The sequence below is a fragment of the Enoplosus armatus genome, chromosome 3, assembly GCF_043641665.1.
Source record: "Enoplosus armatus isolate fEnoArm2 chromosome 3, fEnoArm2.hap1, whole genome shotgun sequence".
NCBI classification, from domain to species: Eukaryota; Metazoa; Chordata; class Actinopteri; order Centrarchiformes; family Enoplosidae; genus Enoplosus; species Enoplosus armatus.
This window is the reverse complement of record NC_092182.1, coordinates 13,747,075-13,765,510: the sequence shown is the minus strand read 5'-3', so window position 1 is coordinate 13,765,510 and position 18,436 is coordinate 13,747,075. Positions and strand designations below refer to the sequence as shown.

Sequence of the window (18,436 nt, the reverse complement as noted above, 5' to 3'; positions counted from 1 at the left end):
CTTTTAGCCCATCAAGAACTAAGAAAAGTACCAACTTAAGTATGATAAAATATATATATAACCACAAGAATTGAACAACAAAGAAAATACAGGCCATATATAATGTTTCCCCCTTTTTTAAGCAGTAGTTATGACACTTAAATATGACACGAAATATGAATATGGACAGCCAGAGGTGTCATGCAGTCGGACTCTCGCAGATCAACTCGTCTCGCGAGACGACACTGCGCCCAAAAATATAATGGACGCCGGTGGGAACAGTGGTGGGCTTCCTGTAAACAATAAACAGAGAGCTATGGTACCGAACAAAAGCAGGGGCGAGTTTACCCGCAACCCAAGAAAGGATTCAGAGGTACGTGAGCAGACGTTTGTTATTAATTTTCCGCTTGAGTTTCCATAAACAGGCGAGGCCTTTTCTGCTCCTACTGTAACACATAACGTTAGCTAGCTCTGTCAGGCTAACTGTTAGTGTAGCATAACTATTATTTCTAACATGACTCGGCGACGTAAACTAACAGCAGAAACTGAGGTTCTTGAAAGTGTTGAAGTAATGTATAGTTGTGCAGTGATTCATTTCTAGTCCAGTGTTAACTTATGTCATGTTGAACAACGGTGTAGCTCAGCAGTTGCTAGCTAGCTGATGTTAGCTAGTCACAGGCCAGACTGAACTGTCTGTCACGAAACCAGAGGCGACCTGTTGAAAGTGGAATCTCCCAAGTCCTGTTTGCAAACAGACCTTTTCTTATTAATGCGTTGGCCTGGTGTTTTAATGTCATTTCATTATATATGTATACCATGGAGCCCCCATACACCTATAAAGAAAGATAAGTGAGTCAGTGCTTTTCTAGCATGACAGTAGTAGCTTTCTGATAAATTCATATGCAAGAAAATCACTTCATGATTCATGTTTTTTTAAACAGTGAATGGGGAGGTTTGGCCACTTGTAAGCTTTTGAATAATCAGACAATACACACAAACAAGACATTGGAATTCCAGCTAAAACCATTGTGACACCAAATGTGATTCAGAAGAATTTCTACATAACGTATATAATATAGGGTATAAACTGATGCATGATCAACAATATGTTCTTGCGAACGACAAACTTTCTTACAAATATATATAGATATAGATATATATAGATGAAATATTAAAATTAAAAGAGTTGTACAGTATTTAAAATGAAAAGGAAGTAATCTTCAAAATATTGACAAAGGAAATAAGACAAATGTTCACAGTTTAAACGATGTGTGTAATGTGCAAAATAATCCAAAGATTTGCGTTAATGTGACGTGTCAAGTTAGATGTGGAGGGCTCATAGATTTGCAAATAATGAAGACTTTAGCAGACTTTGCTGCTAGTGAGTAGCTATAACTGGTAAATAAATGTAGTGTAATAAAAAGTACAACATTTCCCTCTGAAATGTGATGAAGTAGAAGTATAAAGTGACCAAAACTGAAATACATGTATCTCAAAATTGTACTTCTGTATGGTGCTAGAGTAACTGTAGTTACTTACTTCCCATCAATGCTCTGTTACAATAATTTATATAGTATTGTGTCCCATCATTCTGAACTACTTATAGGTGGTTCCCTGTTGTCAGTGAATGCATATCATAGATTCATAGAAATGTGCCACATTCTCTAAAACCAAAAAAATGTTTTGGGATCCTCCGCAATTCACTCTCATATAGCCATTATTATTACTCTGAAGTAATAATTTCTTATTTTTCATAAGGGCATAACATGTGTTATGTGTGTTGCACAGGGGCTGTCTGAGTCTCCAGACCTGGAGTTTGAATATGCTGATACAGACAAGTGGGCTGCAGAGCTGTCAGGTGCATCTGGTCATCATGAACTTAATTCTTTCAGAGTTTGCAACATAAAGTTTGTTCCGATTATTTATATATTCTTTATGTATGTTTCAGAGCTGTATAGTTATACTGAAGGACCAGAGTTTGCTCTCAACAGGACGTGCTTTGAGGTGGAATTCAAAACACATGGTATGTAGTTAAACTCACACACACCAAATCCTAATGAATTAATGATAAAAAAAATTACATGTAAGATGAAGAAGGTGTAGATATTGAGTTTATTTTCTCCACCTCTTCTGTGTCTTAGTTTCTGATAAGAAGTGGACAGAGCTTGATGCAGCTCAGCACAGAGCTCACGCCATGCGCCTGCTGGACAGTCTGGAGGTGATAGCCCGGGAGAAGAGGCTGAAAGTTGCCAGAGCTATTCTTTACATGGCTCAGGGTCAGTCCACATCACTTACAACTTGTTTAGCACGAATTGATCTCGAAGAGAGTGAAAACCTGCCTTGAGAGGCATTGATCAAGGAGGCTATTTTTGGTATTCTCTCTGTATGTCACAGCGGTACATTTTGTTTCTCTCTAGGAACCTTTGCAGAGTGCAGCTCAGAGGCTGAGGTGCAGTACTGGATGAGATACAACATCTTTCTGCTGCTGGATGTGGGGACCTTTTCCGCTCTGGTGGAACTGCTCAACATGGAGATTGAGTACGTTCTCCATCAGTTTTATAGCCATGCAGAAGCCTAAATCGCTTACGCCTGTTTTTTTGCTACCAGATGTTATAAAATCAGCTGACATTCAAAAGTGATGACACCCTATTTTGAAATGAATTCAGAGCCGTATTTGATTTCACCGATTGGCGAAAGGATGATCCAATCACCAAAAATGTAGCCGACAAGAAAAATCAGCTATAGCGTTGCCAGACCACAGTGTGCAAAACAAACATGTTGGCTTTGCAAGGCTACAAGTTAAAGCATTTTCTGTTGTAACATTTTCTGTCTGGAGAACCGTGTCCAACATTTATATTCTCCCTCTCAGTAACAGCGCTGCCTGTAGTAGTGCTGTCAGAAAACCAGCCATCTCCCTCGCTGACAGCACAGATCTCAGAGTGCTGCTTAACATAATGTACCTGATGGTGGAAACGATACAACAGGATGACCCAGCCGACAAGCCTGAGTGGAAAGTCATCAGGGAAACCTTCAGAGCAGAACTGGGTACATTTCATCAGTGTCAAAAGCTGCAGTTATGTCATGGATATAACCAAAAAGCTTGCTGGGTAAACTGTTTCCACTGCACCTCTCTAATCCAGGATCTCCTCTGTTCAACAACGAGCCCATTTCTGTCATGCTCTTCGGTATGGTTACCAAGTTCTGCAGCGGCCATGCCCCTCACTTCCCAATGAAGAAGGTGTTATTGCTGTTGTGGAAGAGTATACTGGTGAGAGACAGAAACATCTGCCATTCATGACTGTTAACTCGAGCTCTGACGTTGAATGCTCCCACATCTGAAGTTAAGAGACGCATTAAAATCCACATATTAAAATCCTCTCTTCTGTTTCAGTTCACACTGGGAGGGTTCGAGCAGCTCCAAGGCATAAAGGTTCATAAGCGTGAGGAGCTGAGTCTCCCCCCTCTCCCGGAGGACAGCATTCGAGTCATTCGCAGCATGAGGGCTGCTTCTCCTCCTGCGTCTGCGTCTGACCTCATAGAGCAGCAGCAGAAACGGGCGCGCCGAGAACACAAGGTAGATATTACTGCAGCTCCCTGCTCTCAAACCAAACATATTGTGGGTTAAAGCTAACTACAAGTGAAACATGTAGAATTTCTTTAATTACAGCTCGACCCCTGTCTGCCAGTGATGCTCAGAATCAGAATCAGAAATACTTTATTGATCCCTGGGGGGAAATTATACAGTACTGGTGCTCTCATTCAAGAGTATAAATTAGCATGAATTTAGAAATGAGAGTATGTACAAAAATAAGATATAAAGAATAAGAAATAAAAAAATACACACATTTACAATATATAAATGAAAAATAAAAGTAAAAAATATATACATTAACTATGTATATATAGTCTATTAAGTCTGTTTATTCTGAGTGTCAGTTGAACCGTTTGATGCTCGATTATATTTAATTTAGTGTATCATTATTAACCCAGTCAGGATAATACTGATTAAATATTGGACATGTGAATGCTAACCTCAATACAGTCACAGTCAAATTTTGATTTTTTTATCTGTACATCATGCACATCTTACCTGGTGTGAGTGATTATGTTTTTTAGTGGAATGACTCGTCTTATTGGGTCATTTAGGCCTGGATACAGTGTGCTGTTATATTTTCTACCTGTTGCCTCGTCACAGTTCTGCTCCACTGACATCGTGTCAATATCTTCACTGTTTCCTCATTTCTCACACAGGCGTTGATCAAACAAGACAACCTCGACGCATTCAACGAAAAGGATCCTTATAAGGCCGATGACTCTCGTGAGGATGAGGACGACAACGATGACAACGACAACTCTATGGAGGCGGAGACTTTCCCTCTAGAGCGGGATGAGGTGATGCCTCCGCCTATCCCTCACCCTCCGTCAGAGAGGGTGTCCTTCCCCAAAGGACTGCCGTGGGCTCCTAAAGTCAGGTACTGTTCAGTCTGACAGTTAGGAGACAGAATATCTTATTTACCTGTAAGGAAAGCTAATTCATTGATTCCTTCCTCATATACATGAAAGAAGAAAGAAACATATCAGATTCAGGAGTGTTTCGTTTTGACATTATTGCTTTTGATCCAACAGGGAAAAGGACATTGAAAATTTCCTGGAATCAAGTAGAAGTAAATTTATTGGTTACACACTTGGAAAGTAAGTTTTCTCCTCGGAGGCTTTAAAGAAAAATTAACTTGAGACTACTTTTGTACACTATAACATTATGTGCTGAAATAATGCTTTAAAGCGTGGTTATTCTTGTGCACATCTTGCAGTGATACAGACACAGTTGTTGGCTTGCCCAGGCCAATTCATGAGAGCATAAGGACGTTAAAGCAGGTATTCTGTTGCCATTCATTAAATCTAGTTTTTAACTAGAGTATATTAAGAATTCTAAATAGCAATAGTGCTGCTGATTTTCACATATCAAGTTTTCATCTTTTTTTCAGCACAAGTACGTCTCCATAGCTGAGATACAGATTGCAAAGGAGGAGGAGTTTCAAAAGAGCCCTCTGTCTGGGGTAAGTGGAAACAAAAACCTTTCATGTTAATAATTCACACATGTAACCTGTTGAACTGAACAGAATAATAATAATAATAATAACAATATTATTATTATTATTATTATTATTATTATTATTGTTATTGTTATATCCAAAGATGATGCCATCCCTGTAGAGACAAAACAGCCGTTTTATTTGTTAACTCCCACAGGTAAACAGGCTGGACCTGCCCAAGTAACAAAGAATATAAAATGTTATATTCTCGCTGTCAGGCAGTATATTATGCACTGACATCACATATTACAGGGTAGCAGAAGTTTTAAGACCCTTTATCTGCAAGACCATAGGTCTCGAGGAGTCATGCTAACGTTATTTCGTGTTTCGTGTTTTCTCCCTCCTCGTCATCAGGGTGAAGAGGAGGTGGAGATGTCCTCCACTGAGCTGCTCTATCAGGGAATTCTGCCCATCTTGCCTCAGTACATGGTTAGTGCTGTTTGGGGTTGAGTAGTTCGAGACAGTTTACACTGTGGATCATATCTCATGACTCATGATACAATTTACTTGACACAGTATTTATTATTTACGCTTTCATATGGTTGATATGGCTAAATGTCTGAATGTGTGTGAATTGATTTAGCATAAAAGTAAAAACTCTACCATGTACCGAATAGTTTTGTAGGTAATCATCCTGCATAGAAAAGACTGGGTTATAGCATATTTCAGTGTGTGTCAGTTCCTTGTATTTAGGCCAATTAAGATAAAGATAACGCACTGAAGGAACCCTTTGTGGCATTGGCAGTTAAATTTGACATAACCAAACAATCGTGCATTTTGACATTGAATTGTAAAACTTAGAAATATTGTCACCTTTTTTGAGTTGTCACCATATGGCCATTCACACAGGTAGCATTTCCATAAAAACAACGCAAATGACAAAATGTTGTAGCATTAAAGCAATAAGACAATATGGGCATTAGATTTAAAGCCCTGGCACAATATAATTACTCTATCTGTGTTTTATAGCATAAATATCAAACATCACCGTTCACCTGACTGCTAATCAGAAGCGGCGTGAGCCTCTGTGTCAGACTGACTTCATGGTATTTCTCTCTCAATGTCAGATTGCTCTGCTGAAGATCCTCCTCGCAGCAGCTCCGACTTCCAAAGCCAAGACGGACTCCATCAACATCCTGGCAGACGTGCTGCCGGAGGAGATGCCGTAAGTGATGAAGAGCCTCTAAAAGGCTTTAACAGCTCTGCCGGTTCTTTCTCCAGAGCCACATTATGTTCTGAACCAGGAAATATCCTAACTTTAGTAACAACTTTTACAATTAGATTTATAAGTGAACAAGAATTACTGGTATCTGCTTTACTTCTGAATGTAGATATACAGATAGTTTTACTGGCGGATTGTTTACAAAGAGCTCTGGTGATTCTTTTTTGTTATAGCTTAAAATGCAGCAGGAGTGACTGTCAGGGCATTTTCACAGTATGGGGCATGTAACCACATCAAGGAATAATTCAAGAGTAAAATCAATGTATAATTTCCCCCCGGGGATCAATAAAGTATTTGTGATTCTGATTCTGAAGAGTGTATAGCAGTCTGACTGGCAGGCTTTAAAAGATTTGAAACTAAATTTGAACAAAATAGAAATGAAAGGTTGTAGACTGACTTTGTAGATCATAGGTAAACTTGAATAGGTGGTTGATGTGTTATGTCTGACTGCAGGACCACAGTACTGCAAAGTATGAAACTCGGCGTTGATGTCAATCGACACAAAGAGATCATCGTGAAGGCCATCTCTGCCATCCTGCTGTTGCTCCTGAAACACTTCAAACTTAACCACATCTACCAGGTATGGACGTCACACACTTACGTGTCACTGTATTAGATATTTCTGTAAATATTTAGAAGAAATATATTTAAAATATTAAATCAACCCTAGATCTCATTCTTGTTTATTTCACTTCGACATAAGGAAATAGCTGAATGTCCTTAGCTGAACGTGCCTTTGTGTGCTTATCTCTCAGTTTGAGTACATGGCTCAACATCTGGTGTTTGCAAACTGCATCCCCCTCATTCTGAAGTTCTTCAACCAGAACATCATGTCTTACATCACAGCTAAAAACAGGTACGTTCAGGGCCCCTGTAAATAACTAAAATCATGACTTCCATTTACAATAATTAGTCTGTGAACTGTTAGCTTTAATTCACTTTCTCTCAATTGTCTTCCCCTAATAGCATTTCAGTTCTTGACTTTCCTCATTGTGTGGTGCATGAGCTCCCGGAGTTGACTGCAGAGAGTTTGGTAAGTTTTCTGTTGTTTTATAGTCGTCGCCATCAGATTAAGCAGAGCGTTGCTTTGACCGCTGATGTCAAACATAGCATTGAAGTCATTTTTAATTTACAGGAAGCAGGAGACAACAATCAGTTTTGCTGGAGGAATCTGTTCTCCTGTATTAACCTACTGAGGATCCTCAACAAACTGACCAAGTGGAAGCACTCCAGAACAATGGTGAGAGCAATCCTCATCATTTACCATGACAGATCATAACATGTTTTCACAAATTAAAAATATAATGTCTGAGCCCTCAACACGATCGCTTCCCTCCCAGATGCTGGTGGTGTTTAAGTCCGCTCCCATCCTGAAGAGGGCGCTGAAGGTCAAGCAGGCCATGATGCAGCTTTACGTCCTCAAGCTGCTAAAAGTGCAGACCAAATACCTGGGACGCCAGTGGAGGAAGAGCAACATGAAGACCATGTCTGCCATCTACCAGAAGGTCCGACATCGGCTCAACGACGACTGGGCCTACGGAAACGGTGAGTGGAGACCCAGACAATGCATCCCCTCTGATAGTGTAACAGCCACTGTGTGTACATGCAATGGTGATAGAAGAAGTAGAATAAAATACAAGCTGAACTAGTTTAAACTGTGGTAAGTCTTATTTTCATTGCATTTTAGTGTTTGTATATTATTGATTTGCAGTACTTTTCCAGTCGATTGCTGTGAAGTGTATTTGGTCTTAATTAGAGCTGACACGTTTAGCAGATTCTTCGATTAGTCGACTGACAGAAAATGTATTGGCAACTACTCTGATAATCAAATGATCGTTTTTCTTCTAAAACAAAGATGCCAGAAAATTGACAGGTTCCAGTTTCTTAAATGGAAGTATTTGCTGGTTTTCTTTGTCTTGTATGATAGTGAGATCTTTGGGCTTTGGACTGTCAGTCAGAGAAAACATGCTGTTTGAATATATTTGTTTGTGTTTTTGAAAATTATGATGCCATTTTTCATCATTTTCTAACATTTTATAGACCAAACAATTGAGAAGATAAACATCAGATTACACTGTAGAGAAAATAATCATTAGTTGGAGCCGCATTCCAAATCAAGAATTATTAGGACACTCACTGTATTTCCACTCAGAGGAGACCAAAGTGCACCAAATCTGAACTGCTGTTTGTTTTCCCGGATCAGATCTGGACGCTCGTCCCTGGGACTTCCAGGCCGAGGAGTGTGCTCTGCGGGCTAACATCGAGCGCTTCAACAGCCGCCGCTACGACAAGAGCCACAGCAACCCGGACTTCCTTCCTGTGGACAACTGTCTGCAAAGTGTTCTGGGACAGCGGGTGGACCTGCCCGAGGACTTCCAAATGAACTATGACCTTTGGCTGGAGCGCGAGGTCTTCTCCAAACCTATTTCCTGGGAAGAACTGCTACAGTGAGAATTAAACAACTGTCAACATCCTCACACTTTTTTAAAAACGTGAAGAAGTTTCAATCAGGAGTTCAGACAAACCACCACCTCTCACTGATCGATCACTGATCTCAGCGTTATTTTACGTCTTCTGCACAGACCGAAGGTGACGGATGGATTTCATTCTCAAAAGTCACCCAGCTAGACCTTCAATCATCTGCTTTTACGTGGTGAACTATTGAGACTTTTCCCACACTAATGCCACCCACAGTTTTTTAATGAAGTAGCTGAAAATGAGTTCAGTGCATAATCTTAAACCCAACCTCTACTTTACATATACAGGTATTTGCTTGGTGGGCCTCCGAAAGTTTGACCTTGAAGCACTACATGACAGTATGTTCATTCTTAATTTTAAAGACATTTATTTGGAGTAAATTGTATGTATTAACTGTTACGACTCAAACAGAGATGTGTGCGCTTTATTGAGGCAGCGCTCAGCACATGTAAGATGTTGATAGATATAATATTTGCGGGTACACATCATCTTATTCAGAGAGATGAAGGGGATGGGGCCTTTTAGTCATGATTTCCGTATGTACAAATAAAAACATGTATTACTTTTTAACAGTTATTACGTGAAGGGGATAAACTTCTGTTTACCTCACTTACCCTTTGTTGTTCCACTGCATGTGCAAATGATTTGAGGTTATTCAGAGTGTCTCACCTGAGCGCTGCCACACCTTTTGTTTGGGACCATGGAGGCGACCATTCAGACCTTACCTGACCACCGGGCTGAATGAGAAATACAGCCTTGCTTTTTTCTTAACCTAAAGAAACGGATTAGTCTCTTAATTTGCTTTGTTATGTGGAAAAAACTGGTTGCATGAGTTCACATAATTTGATTGTGTGAAAGGAAAGATAAACATTTAAGTTTCTGGTTTGAGATCTGGTTTCTGAGCTTCACTCATCAGACAGCTGTTTTGAACTAAATGGGATAACTCTGTTGCCAGTTACGGAACCATTTTTCTACTTTGTTTTATTATAAAGCTTAAGGAAATGAGAATACATGTAAATTGTGAAACTTATTTATCATGGCTTTGTATTTGTTTTACGTTGACTCAAATACTGTAATAAAATTATACTGTCATTCATGTTGCATTTATTTTTTGATTATTCTTTTGGCATCTTTTGCCTTTATTTGATGTGGTAGGTAGATGGTAGTGACATAGAGTCTGAACAGCCAGGAACAGGCTTAATGTCTTTGCCAAACATCCTAAGAATATCGGACTAAAATGTCTGACCACAATCTGTGTGAGAGAGCAGCAATTTAGCACCTGCCACACAGGGGTGAAACAGTGAAATATCTTGTGTAATCTGGACTTGGAAAAACACGTAAACAAGATCTCACAAAGCATTTAATGCTAACTTCTATTACTTGACGGTTTGTGATGCTGTGAACACCGATAATACGAAAAAGGGTAGTATTTGAGGTATGTACAAATTCTATGCATAAAAACCTCTTGTGATTTTTGTTAACTGAGGATGATGTGCCTCATCAAACAAGAAAAGCTGCAGAAATCAACATGGAACAATATGTCTCCGCACTCCCACACCACACCCTTTCCCTTTCTTTGTCCCTCCCTTTTGGAATTGATTCAAATCATTTCGTCCCTCCCCACCTCCACTCTGACACCAGGCAACCATCAAAACATTACAAGGCTTCTGAATCACTCGAGAGGGAAATGAAACTAAACTTGAGACAGCTTTCCTTTCTTTCACAGAGACATGGCAGAACCTATCTCTGTGAGGATGAACCGCCTCTGCTGCCGGATCTGCTGTCAGGTTCTCAGGAATCCTGCGACTCTTCTCTGCGGGCACAGCTTCTGCATGCAGTGCATCCAGGGCCGCTTGAATCATGACGAGAGGAGCAACTGTCCCTACAGCTGTCCTGAGTGTGGTCATAAGTTTCCCACAAGGCCTCAGCTAATCAAAGACACAACTCTAGCTGACTTGGTGAGGGACGCAGAGAGGTGTGACGCCGGCAGTGAGAAGAGGAAGCGGCACCACTCTGGAGAGTCCATGCAGGCCCCGAAGAGGGATTTGTGTTGGAGGCACAGCAGCTCCCTCCAGTCGGTGAGTGGGGAAAGATTGTGGAAAGAGGTACGTAAAACAAACAGAAACACAAAGAATACTACAATTTCTGTAGTAACCCAGCAAGGAGACTTTACCAGCTATAGACCTGTTACATATGGGAGCATAGGAGTGAAGAAAACTGTTTTTTTTATTGTTAGTTGTACCCATGAACAAGCTTTTGGAAAGCCTTTGTGATTTGATCCAGGAGCCAAGTTTCACTGTGTGATCAGTCAGGGATGCCAGCCTTTGAGCTGCGTGTGAATGATCTGAGTCACGGCAGTTCAATTATATATTTCGATTCAGTGTTGGACTTCCAACTCACTTACCTTTCTTACACACTTGGGAAATTAGCGACAGTTACCTCTGCACCTACATGGCCAGTTTGCAGACAAAAAAATGTGAATGGATCAAATTTTTCCCACAAAAGAAGCAGTTGCTTTCCAAAATATATGCTCAGACAAACTGTGACCAGGTCACATAGACATGACCTGTTTTTAAAAGTTCCCAATGTCACAAAACTAAACAAATAATGTGCATTTCTATCCAACACACACTGAAGGAGGAGCTGAAGAACATGCTGGTGAAATCCAAGCAGATTCTCCAGGAGCAAGAACAGAAGAGGAGGAACTTGGGGAAGACTCTGGAACAGATCCAGGTGAGGAGAACATGTGACCAAAGTGTCCTCATGCTGTATGCTCTCTACATCCCAGAGAACAAATGAGCACATTCAACAGACACATACGCTTGTGTTTAAAACAGGAGGAGGCGAGAAAAACACAAGACTACTGTGAGAGCGTCTTGGTCGGCATCATTGACTCCCTCCAGAGACATTACCTGTCGGTGAGGGAACTGATCGGAGCTCAGGAGGAGGCGGCGGCGGCTCAGGTTCAGATCTCCCTGCAGACACTGAAGGTGAAGATGGAGGATATGAGGAAGAGGAATGCTGAGCTGGAGCGTCTGGCACAGACTGACAGCGATGTAGATTTCTTGGAGGTACAGTGATCGCATCGCTAGAAACTTTACCTGAATCTGTCAAATAGATGATGTCTCCATTTCTCTGTCTCTTCACAGCGATGGCCCTCACTGCAGCGTCTCTGTGAAAAAGACCATCTCCACGAGGTTTCAGAGGACCCGCTCCTCCCCTTTGAGTTCACCAAGAGAGCTGTTGAGCAGCTCGGGAGGCAACTGGAGGAATTTTGTGACAAAGAATTTGCCTCAATTTCTCAAACTGGTATGTGTCTTTGTTCTGATTGTGTTAATCTTTTGACTTCAATCATAGTTTTCTTTTAAAAATGTATTTGCTATTTATTCAATATAGCTGACAGTGGAGAGCAGCAGGAATCAGGAGGAGAGACGGAGGAGGACGACACGCAGCAAAGATGTGAAGCCACTACCTCACAGTCCCATGGTTCGTACTTAAAACTGCTAGGCTAACAAGATTATTACTTTTAATTTAACAGGAAGGTTTTCAACCTCCCATGTGGATTAAAACAGTTTTACCACCATGACGCTTTGCCCGTCTTGTAGGTCTCCCTGAAGTTAACGACACTGTGATCGAACTGAATGAGGAGCCTAAAACCAGAGCAGAGTTCCTGAAGTGTGAGTTTATCCTCTCGTGCACTATCAGCACCATACGTTAACCTCACATGTTCACAGTGGTGGGAAGTAATGTAAAGTGTGTAAAGTACATTTACTCAAGCACATTTCAGAGGGAAATATTGTACTTTTTACTTCACTACATTTATCTGACAGCTGCAGTTACTTGTTACTTTTCAGTTTAAGATTTGACCTGAAAAAACACATGAAAACCTTATAAAATACAACATATTGTTAAAGATCAAACCAGTGGTTCCCAAACGTTTTGGCTTGTGATCCCTTACAGAAAAGCTGTGTCCAGTTGGAGCTTCATACTCTCATGTTGGGAAACACTAACTGTCTATTAAGTAGTTAAAACTAGCTCCATCTCAAGCAGCTACAACAGTAAAGGCTACTTACAGACTGCTGCGTCGGTATTAACAGTGTAATAATGTCATATAAGATAATATATCAATCACAGGGGACATTTTACTGCAGAACCAGTAGCACATTTTGCTGACATTATAATACTTTGCAGGACATTTACTTGCAAAGGAGTATTTTTACACTGTTGTATTGATACTTTTACTGATCTAAAGGACCTGAATGCTTCTTCCACCACCGCATGTAGACCGAGCCAACCACAACTGTATTCTCAAAGTGCTCATTTTCTCTTCACATCTTTTTCCTCATTATCTCAGATGCATGTGGCCTCAGCCTGGACCCCGCCACAGCTCATGAGAACCTGGCTATTTCTGACGGAGACAGAGAGGTGAAGCTGAGCCCTCACCAGTGTAAGAGCCCAGCTAGTCGTTACCCGGAGAGGTTTCTCCAACGACGGCAGGTGCTGTGCAGGGAGGGTCTGCAGGCCGAGCGCTGCTACTATGAGATAGAGGTGAAAGGAGGCAAGGCCGAGATTGCCCTCGCCTACAAAGGAATAGATAGAAAATCCCGCACTGCACTGTCAGCTTTTGGGGGCAATGCTAAGTCCTGGAGTCTTGATTGCTCCAGAAACTACTCTGTGAGCCACAGAGCTGACAGCATCAAGCTCACAACACTCCCCAGCCATCACAGGATTGGCGTTTATCTGAAGTTCAAAGAGGGAACTCTGTCATTCTACGAGGTGTCAGACAGTATGAAGTTTCTTTACAAGGTGGAAGCTGAATTCACGGAGCCGCTGTACCCTGGCTTCTGGCTCGAAGAGAAATGCTGCATCAGGATCTGTGATTTGAGACGGGATGGACTGTAAACCACCGGAGAGGCAGCAATGGAAAGTTAGCATTAGAGCTCTTGAGGACCTCGACTGAATGTCCTCATTTGCAGTCTTTTGATTGATTTGAAGCTTGGTTGTGTTCTACATGTGGGGTTGCCCAATATAGAGTAGCCCCAAAATAGTCTGCAGTACACAGTAGAACCCTTTGACCCCTCTGGAGCCCCATCTTGGCAGGTTGTTTGATTTATGAAATGGGACAAAATTGTATAATTGTGTATACTAGATTGAATTAGGTGAAGGAACAGAAATATGGTGGAAAGTGGAACCACTGAACAACATAACCAGCCTCATACAAAATCTCATTATGCTTGTTTATTGTGAAATAACTGAACTTTTGCCTTCTTGGATTACCTCGAGGACCTCTGCAGGTGCCTGGACCAACTTGTTCTTAATGAATCAAAGTCAGCTGAACATTAATTAATTCAACATAACACAGGATTTTCTTACATGTTGTACACCTTTTTTAAAAATGTTCTAACTCATATTAATATTATTTTCATGTCATAAGTCTGCCTGCTGTTTGAAAGTTACTGTAATACTTCAATATATTAAACCTCAGTACAACTATTACACACAGAGAAGTAGCTGTTTTTATTCTGAAAATAATAAAGACAAATATTTGAGTCAGCAAACCAGTCTCCATTGATCATGCAGTCGCTACAGAGGCTGACATGGGGAGCCAAAGGCTAATTAGTTTTAATTAAACTAATTAGTTCAGTAGTTTAGTGCTAATTAGTGCAAAACGCAAAGTAGCCTACAAGTATATTTTGACCTGATGATGACGCTAGAGGAAAAGTTAAGAGATTACAATTCATCATGAGGGGAACATGAATGTGTGTACAACATTTCATGACAATCAGTTGTCTAGACATTTCACTAAAAAACACAAATGCCAACCTCATGGTGGCGCTGGAGGGAAAGTCAGTAGGATTAATCGTCTGGGATATCTGGAACAAATTTCATCGCAATCGTCTAAATGTCTTTCACTGTGAGAACTTCCAAGAAGCTGGAAGAGAGAAAACACTTTTGTCCAGTCAGCCTCACATTTGAGAGAATAAAAAAACAAAACAAATACCTCCCTGGCTATTTCATCACCACATTTCCAATGTAAACTTACTTAATGGTGATTTTTGACCCAATTGTGAAACAGAAAAATCCAGAAATCCAACAGCAGCTTGTCCACTCTTTATTATTAATATTTTTGGTGATGTTCACAATTTTTTGTACAATAATTTTTGTCAGAATCATACAATCATAACATGACTGAGGAAAGAGAGAGAGAAGCTGTAAAGGGACCTTTTTAAACGTGTCTCCTGTACAGACAGTGCTTGAAACGTGTGCTCAGTAAGGCCCTGCACCCACAGGTACTAAGAAGGAATACTATATAGTTCACACACACACACACACACGCACACAAATTGTATACATACACACTCACACTCCAGCATTTGTAAGGAGGAGTCATAATATCCCTTTGGCTATGAGGGGCAGTTCCTAATCATTGCTATTAACTGACATTAATGTGTCACGCTTCTTTCAGCCTAAATTATTCTTCAGTTTAATAACTTGATATTGCTTTTACACAGACCTTGAATTTACTGCTATGAGGACAACAAAACAAATGCTAACCTTTTTTTTTGCAGTCCTAGTGAAAAAAAGTGCATTATTCACATTCATTATTACTTCCTGTTACATTTACTGCTAAAACAGTTACTTTTTAAGACATCAATATACTTCACATGGATAAAATCTATCTTCAGAATAGTTTGATTACACAAGATTATTTACAGAATTGGACTACGGAGAGATCTCTACATGATGCACTCTCAGCAGGAAGTGCCCGACTCACACAGACTAAAACAAGACAAGAGATGCAACAAGACTTAAGGTTTATAGCCACACTAGCCGTCCTGCAAGACAGTAATGTTCTTTACACACGACATTGTTGAATGGATGAAAAATAAAGAGACAAATTTGCTGTTTGAAAAGGGTTGGAAAGGGTTTATCTTCTGTACAGCAGCTGTTTGAGGACAGACTCAGATTGTCAGGCTCAGCTCTTCATCACGGTGAGTTTGGAAGGTTAATTCAAAGTTGCTGTGCACTCATGTGTTTGTGCACCTGAGCAAATAATGTGCACCAAAAACCTAGATGACTCGATGTATCACTCCACCTCCAGTACTGAGACTGGAGGAAAAGGGACACAGGTAAGTTCCCGGTTGGCTACTTTAGTTAGACTCAGTCAAAGTCTGAGCTGGCATAAAAACACATACGACACACACTGTGGAATAAATTTGAGCTGCAAAAACACTCCAACGTTCAAATGTGTTTAAGTTATTGGTGAAAATTTGCTTCATGTTCAGTCTGAAAGCACTCCTTCTGATTTGGCTCACTATTCCAGTCTCAGCCGTAGTTAGGCTCAGCTGTGCTTATTCCCTCGTTCATGTCATGTCGTAATTACGAGTGACTGAGTTGGGGAAAACGTTCACGTACCTAATAGAATCAGTTCAGCGAATTGAAAAGGAGCCATACACTGTTTATTTGTGTCTGATTTCACTTGTTAATGAACCGCTCCAAATATGTAACACCGCAAAAGTAGCTAGTTTCAGCTGTTTGAATGACTATGAGTCTAGCAGTGTAGCTACCAACACACCCAAGTTGGAATAACAGGAGGTTTTCATGTTCTTCACATTCTGATGAAATTGTATGAATGCAAAATTTTAGCTGAACGCTTGCTTGCATGTCATGCATGCAAAATGTGGACGTTTTGACCAGATGGTGGTGCTAGATGTGAAGTCAGGGGATTCATGGTAAACAATCTGTAAATGGAGGTGGCGCTAGTGTGGCTAAAAACAAGTAGACCAGTAAACCTATAGTGGAGACAGGTGAGCGGCTGTCTCCCAACACCAGGTGCAGCCAGAGGAACACACAGCTCTCATGAACACAACAGAGAACCAGCTGCTTCACGTCACACGTCACCTCCACCTCCCAGCAGCAGTTTCACATCCCACAACAAGAATCAGCTACGCAAACTACAAAATACATACGTCTTTAAATATACAATTTAAATAAGCATCACACGGGATGAAAATATACAGTATATATATATACTGGTCACTTTTAAAAGATAAATCTTTGTAGCTCATCACACCTACACTGCAAATATACAGGAATATAAATATAGTCCATTTAATCCTCAACACCATGGCTTTGAATATTGTGATAAAAAAATAAATAAAGGTCTCCTCTTCCATGAAACAGGGACTTGAATGTGCTCAGTTTGAATGTGTTGACAGTTTTGCAGAACTATTCACTATCAGTGTGTTGCAGGGAAAGATGTCCGTGTTAACTTTACCCGTTCAGAGTGTCTGCTGGTTTAACATCTGTTCAACCAGGAGTCACTGATCTTCATCACAAAGGAACCGTGGTGCCACATGACCGAGTTAATGTTGCTGTCTGCGTCAACAACACTTCAAGAGGCTTATTATGTTTTCCAGAAACAGTGTGCATGTGTGTTTTTGTTTGTGCATGTATGTCCAAGACTTACGGAAGTTCATAATAAATTAGCTGATTAGTTTAAGATTCCATAATTTGGATTTTTGCTCCTTAAGGTCCTAAATCTTTTGGTCCATTGCTGATTTTTCTATTTCATGTTCATTATGTTTTTGGTCCATAGTGAACATAGTTTGTGCTCCAACATAAATATATATTGCTTATTCATCGTAGCAGTTATCTCAACTCCACATGTGCATTAATGTTCACAACAATAGGTCAACAGTTATTGTTAGTAATAGCGTAAAATCTCTCTTGTGCTTTTGTAGCATTGTCATTGTAGGTCAAAAGTGCTTCAAGCAAGGAATGGACATTTGTTTCAAATTCACATGAACAAGCTGTGCTTCCTGCCACTGGGGAATTAAAACAACACAATTCAGCACATCCTTTCTGTTATTCTGTCATATAAATATGTAGATTTCAAGTTTTTTGTTGTCTAGTTTTTTAAGTGTGTGAGGGATTTCCACAAGTTATATATAACGTACATGTAACTGATGATGAGACTGTGGCTTTGGAACAAAAATAGTATTATCCTACATCATATCACTATACTGTACACCGCTGTTTACAGAATGAACGAGAACAAAACTGGCTACTCACAACACACAACGGGAATGAAGACAACGGAACATGATGGATGTCTTTAGAGCAGCCGTAAGCATAGTTTACAAAACACAAAGAAACCCCTGTGAAAACAAATCACAGATGTGTTGTATTTCAGAGCATCAGAGCAGAGGTGCATGTCAGTGCACATGTAGACATACTGCATGTACTCACTCAAATCACTGCATGAGGTCTAATAGAAAATAACTTGTTTTGTGTTAGACTGTATGGCTTTGACACAAAGTGCCACTACAGAGGGCAGCGACGCAAACACTGACTTTAAATGATTAAACTCACATTCATCTACGGAGTGAAAACCTGTTCAACCAGCAGGACTACACTGGCTCCTCTACATTCATTCTTTCTTTCACTGTGCAGACTGAGATGTGCATTAAACTTTGTGTGTGTGTGTGTTGGGGGGGGGCTGTGTCTGCTGAGCATCCTTATGCTAAGGCAAAGAAAAGCAGATCACAGAACTTCATGTTAATCCCTGTGATGTTAAATGCAGAATAGATGCAGATGTGCAGCGTGTCACTGTCAATCCCACCCTGGTTTCAGTGTTTGATCTACTGTTAAAGAGCAAACT

At 40.4% G+C, this 18,436-nt stretch overlaps 2 protein-coding genes across 2 annotated transcripts; both read left to right on the top strand.

The window, feature by feature from the left end:
- The first annotated feature begins 238 nt into the window (after window positions 1–238).
- Window positions 239–9,868, top strand: strip1 (striatin interacting protein 1). Its single transcript, XM_070902159.1, has 20 exons — window positions 239–352; window positions 1,768–1,837; window positions 1,928–2,002; window positions 2,121–2,255; window positions 2,397–2,517; window positions 2,849–3,024; window positions 3,120–3,247; window positions 3,371–3,553; window positions 4,231–4,451; window positions 4,606–4,671; window positions 4,791–4,854; window positions 4,965–5,036; window positions 5,427–5,501; window positions 6,140–6,237; window positions 6,748–6,874; window positions 7,050–7,150; window positions 7,261–7,327; window positions 7,430–7,534; window positions 7,635–7,839; window positions 8,498–9,868. Exons 1-20 carry the CDS (start codon window positions 242–244, stop codon window positions 8,743–8,745), a joined length of 2,448 nt encoding a protein of 815 aa, XP_070758260.1. The 5' UTR covers window positions 239–241; the 3' UTR covers window positions 8,746–9,868.
- A 634-nt stretch (window positions 9,869–10,502) lies between these two features.
- Window positions 10,503–14,201, top strand: LOC139283413 (tripartite motif-containing protein 16-like protein). The gene is made up of 7 exons (XM_070903414.1): window positions 10,503–10,846; window positions 11,352–11,505; window positions 11,610–11,843; window positions 11,922–12,081; window positions 12,169–12,258; window positions 12,378–12,449; window positions 13,127–14,201. The coding sequence occupies exons 1-7, from the start codon at window positions 10,503–10,505 to the stop codon at window positions 13,672–13,674; spliced, it is 1,602 nt and encodes a 533-aa protein (XP_070759515.1). The 3' UTR covers window positions 13,675–14,201.
- The last annotated feature ends 4,235 nt before the right edge of the window (window positions 14,202–18,436 follow it).

What these genes read in the sequence shown, in the direction of transcription:
- strip1 (XM_070902159.1), top strand. Translation starts at nt 242, where the DNA reads ATGGACGCCGGTGGGAACAGTGGTGGGCTTCCTGTAAACAATAAACAG. An exon ending in TATTCTTTACATGGCTCAGG is followed by an intron (nt 2,256 to 2,396) that starts GTCAGTCCACAT and finishes GTTTCTCTCTAG; the next exon opens with GAACCTTTGCAGAGTGCAGC. An exon ending in AACTTAACCACATCTACCAG is followed by an intron (nt 6,875 to 7,049) that starts GTATGGACGTCA and finishes CTTATCTCTCAG; the next exon opens with TTTGAGTACATGGCTCAACA.
- LOC139283413 (XM_070903414.1), top strand. Translation starts at nt 10,503, where the DNA reads ATGGCAGAACCTATCTCTGTGAGGATGAACCGCCTCTGCTGCCGGATC. An exon ending in AGGCACAGCAGCTCCCTCCA is followed by an intron (nt 10,847 to 11,351) that starts GTCGGTGAGTGG and finishes TGTTTTTAAAAG; the next exon opens with TTCCCAATGTCACAAAACTA. An exon ending in TGCCTCAATTTCTCAAACTG is followed by an intron (nt 12,082 to 12,168) that starts GTATGTGTCTTT and finishes TATTCAATATAG; the next exon opens with CTGACAGTGGAGAGCAGCAG.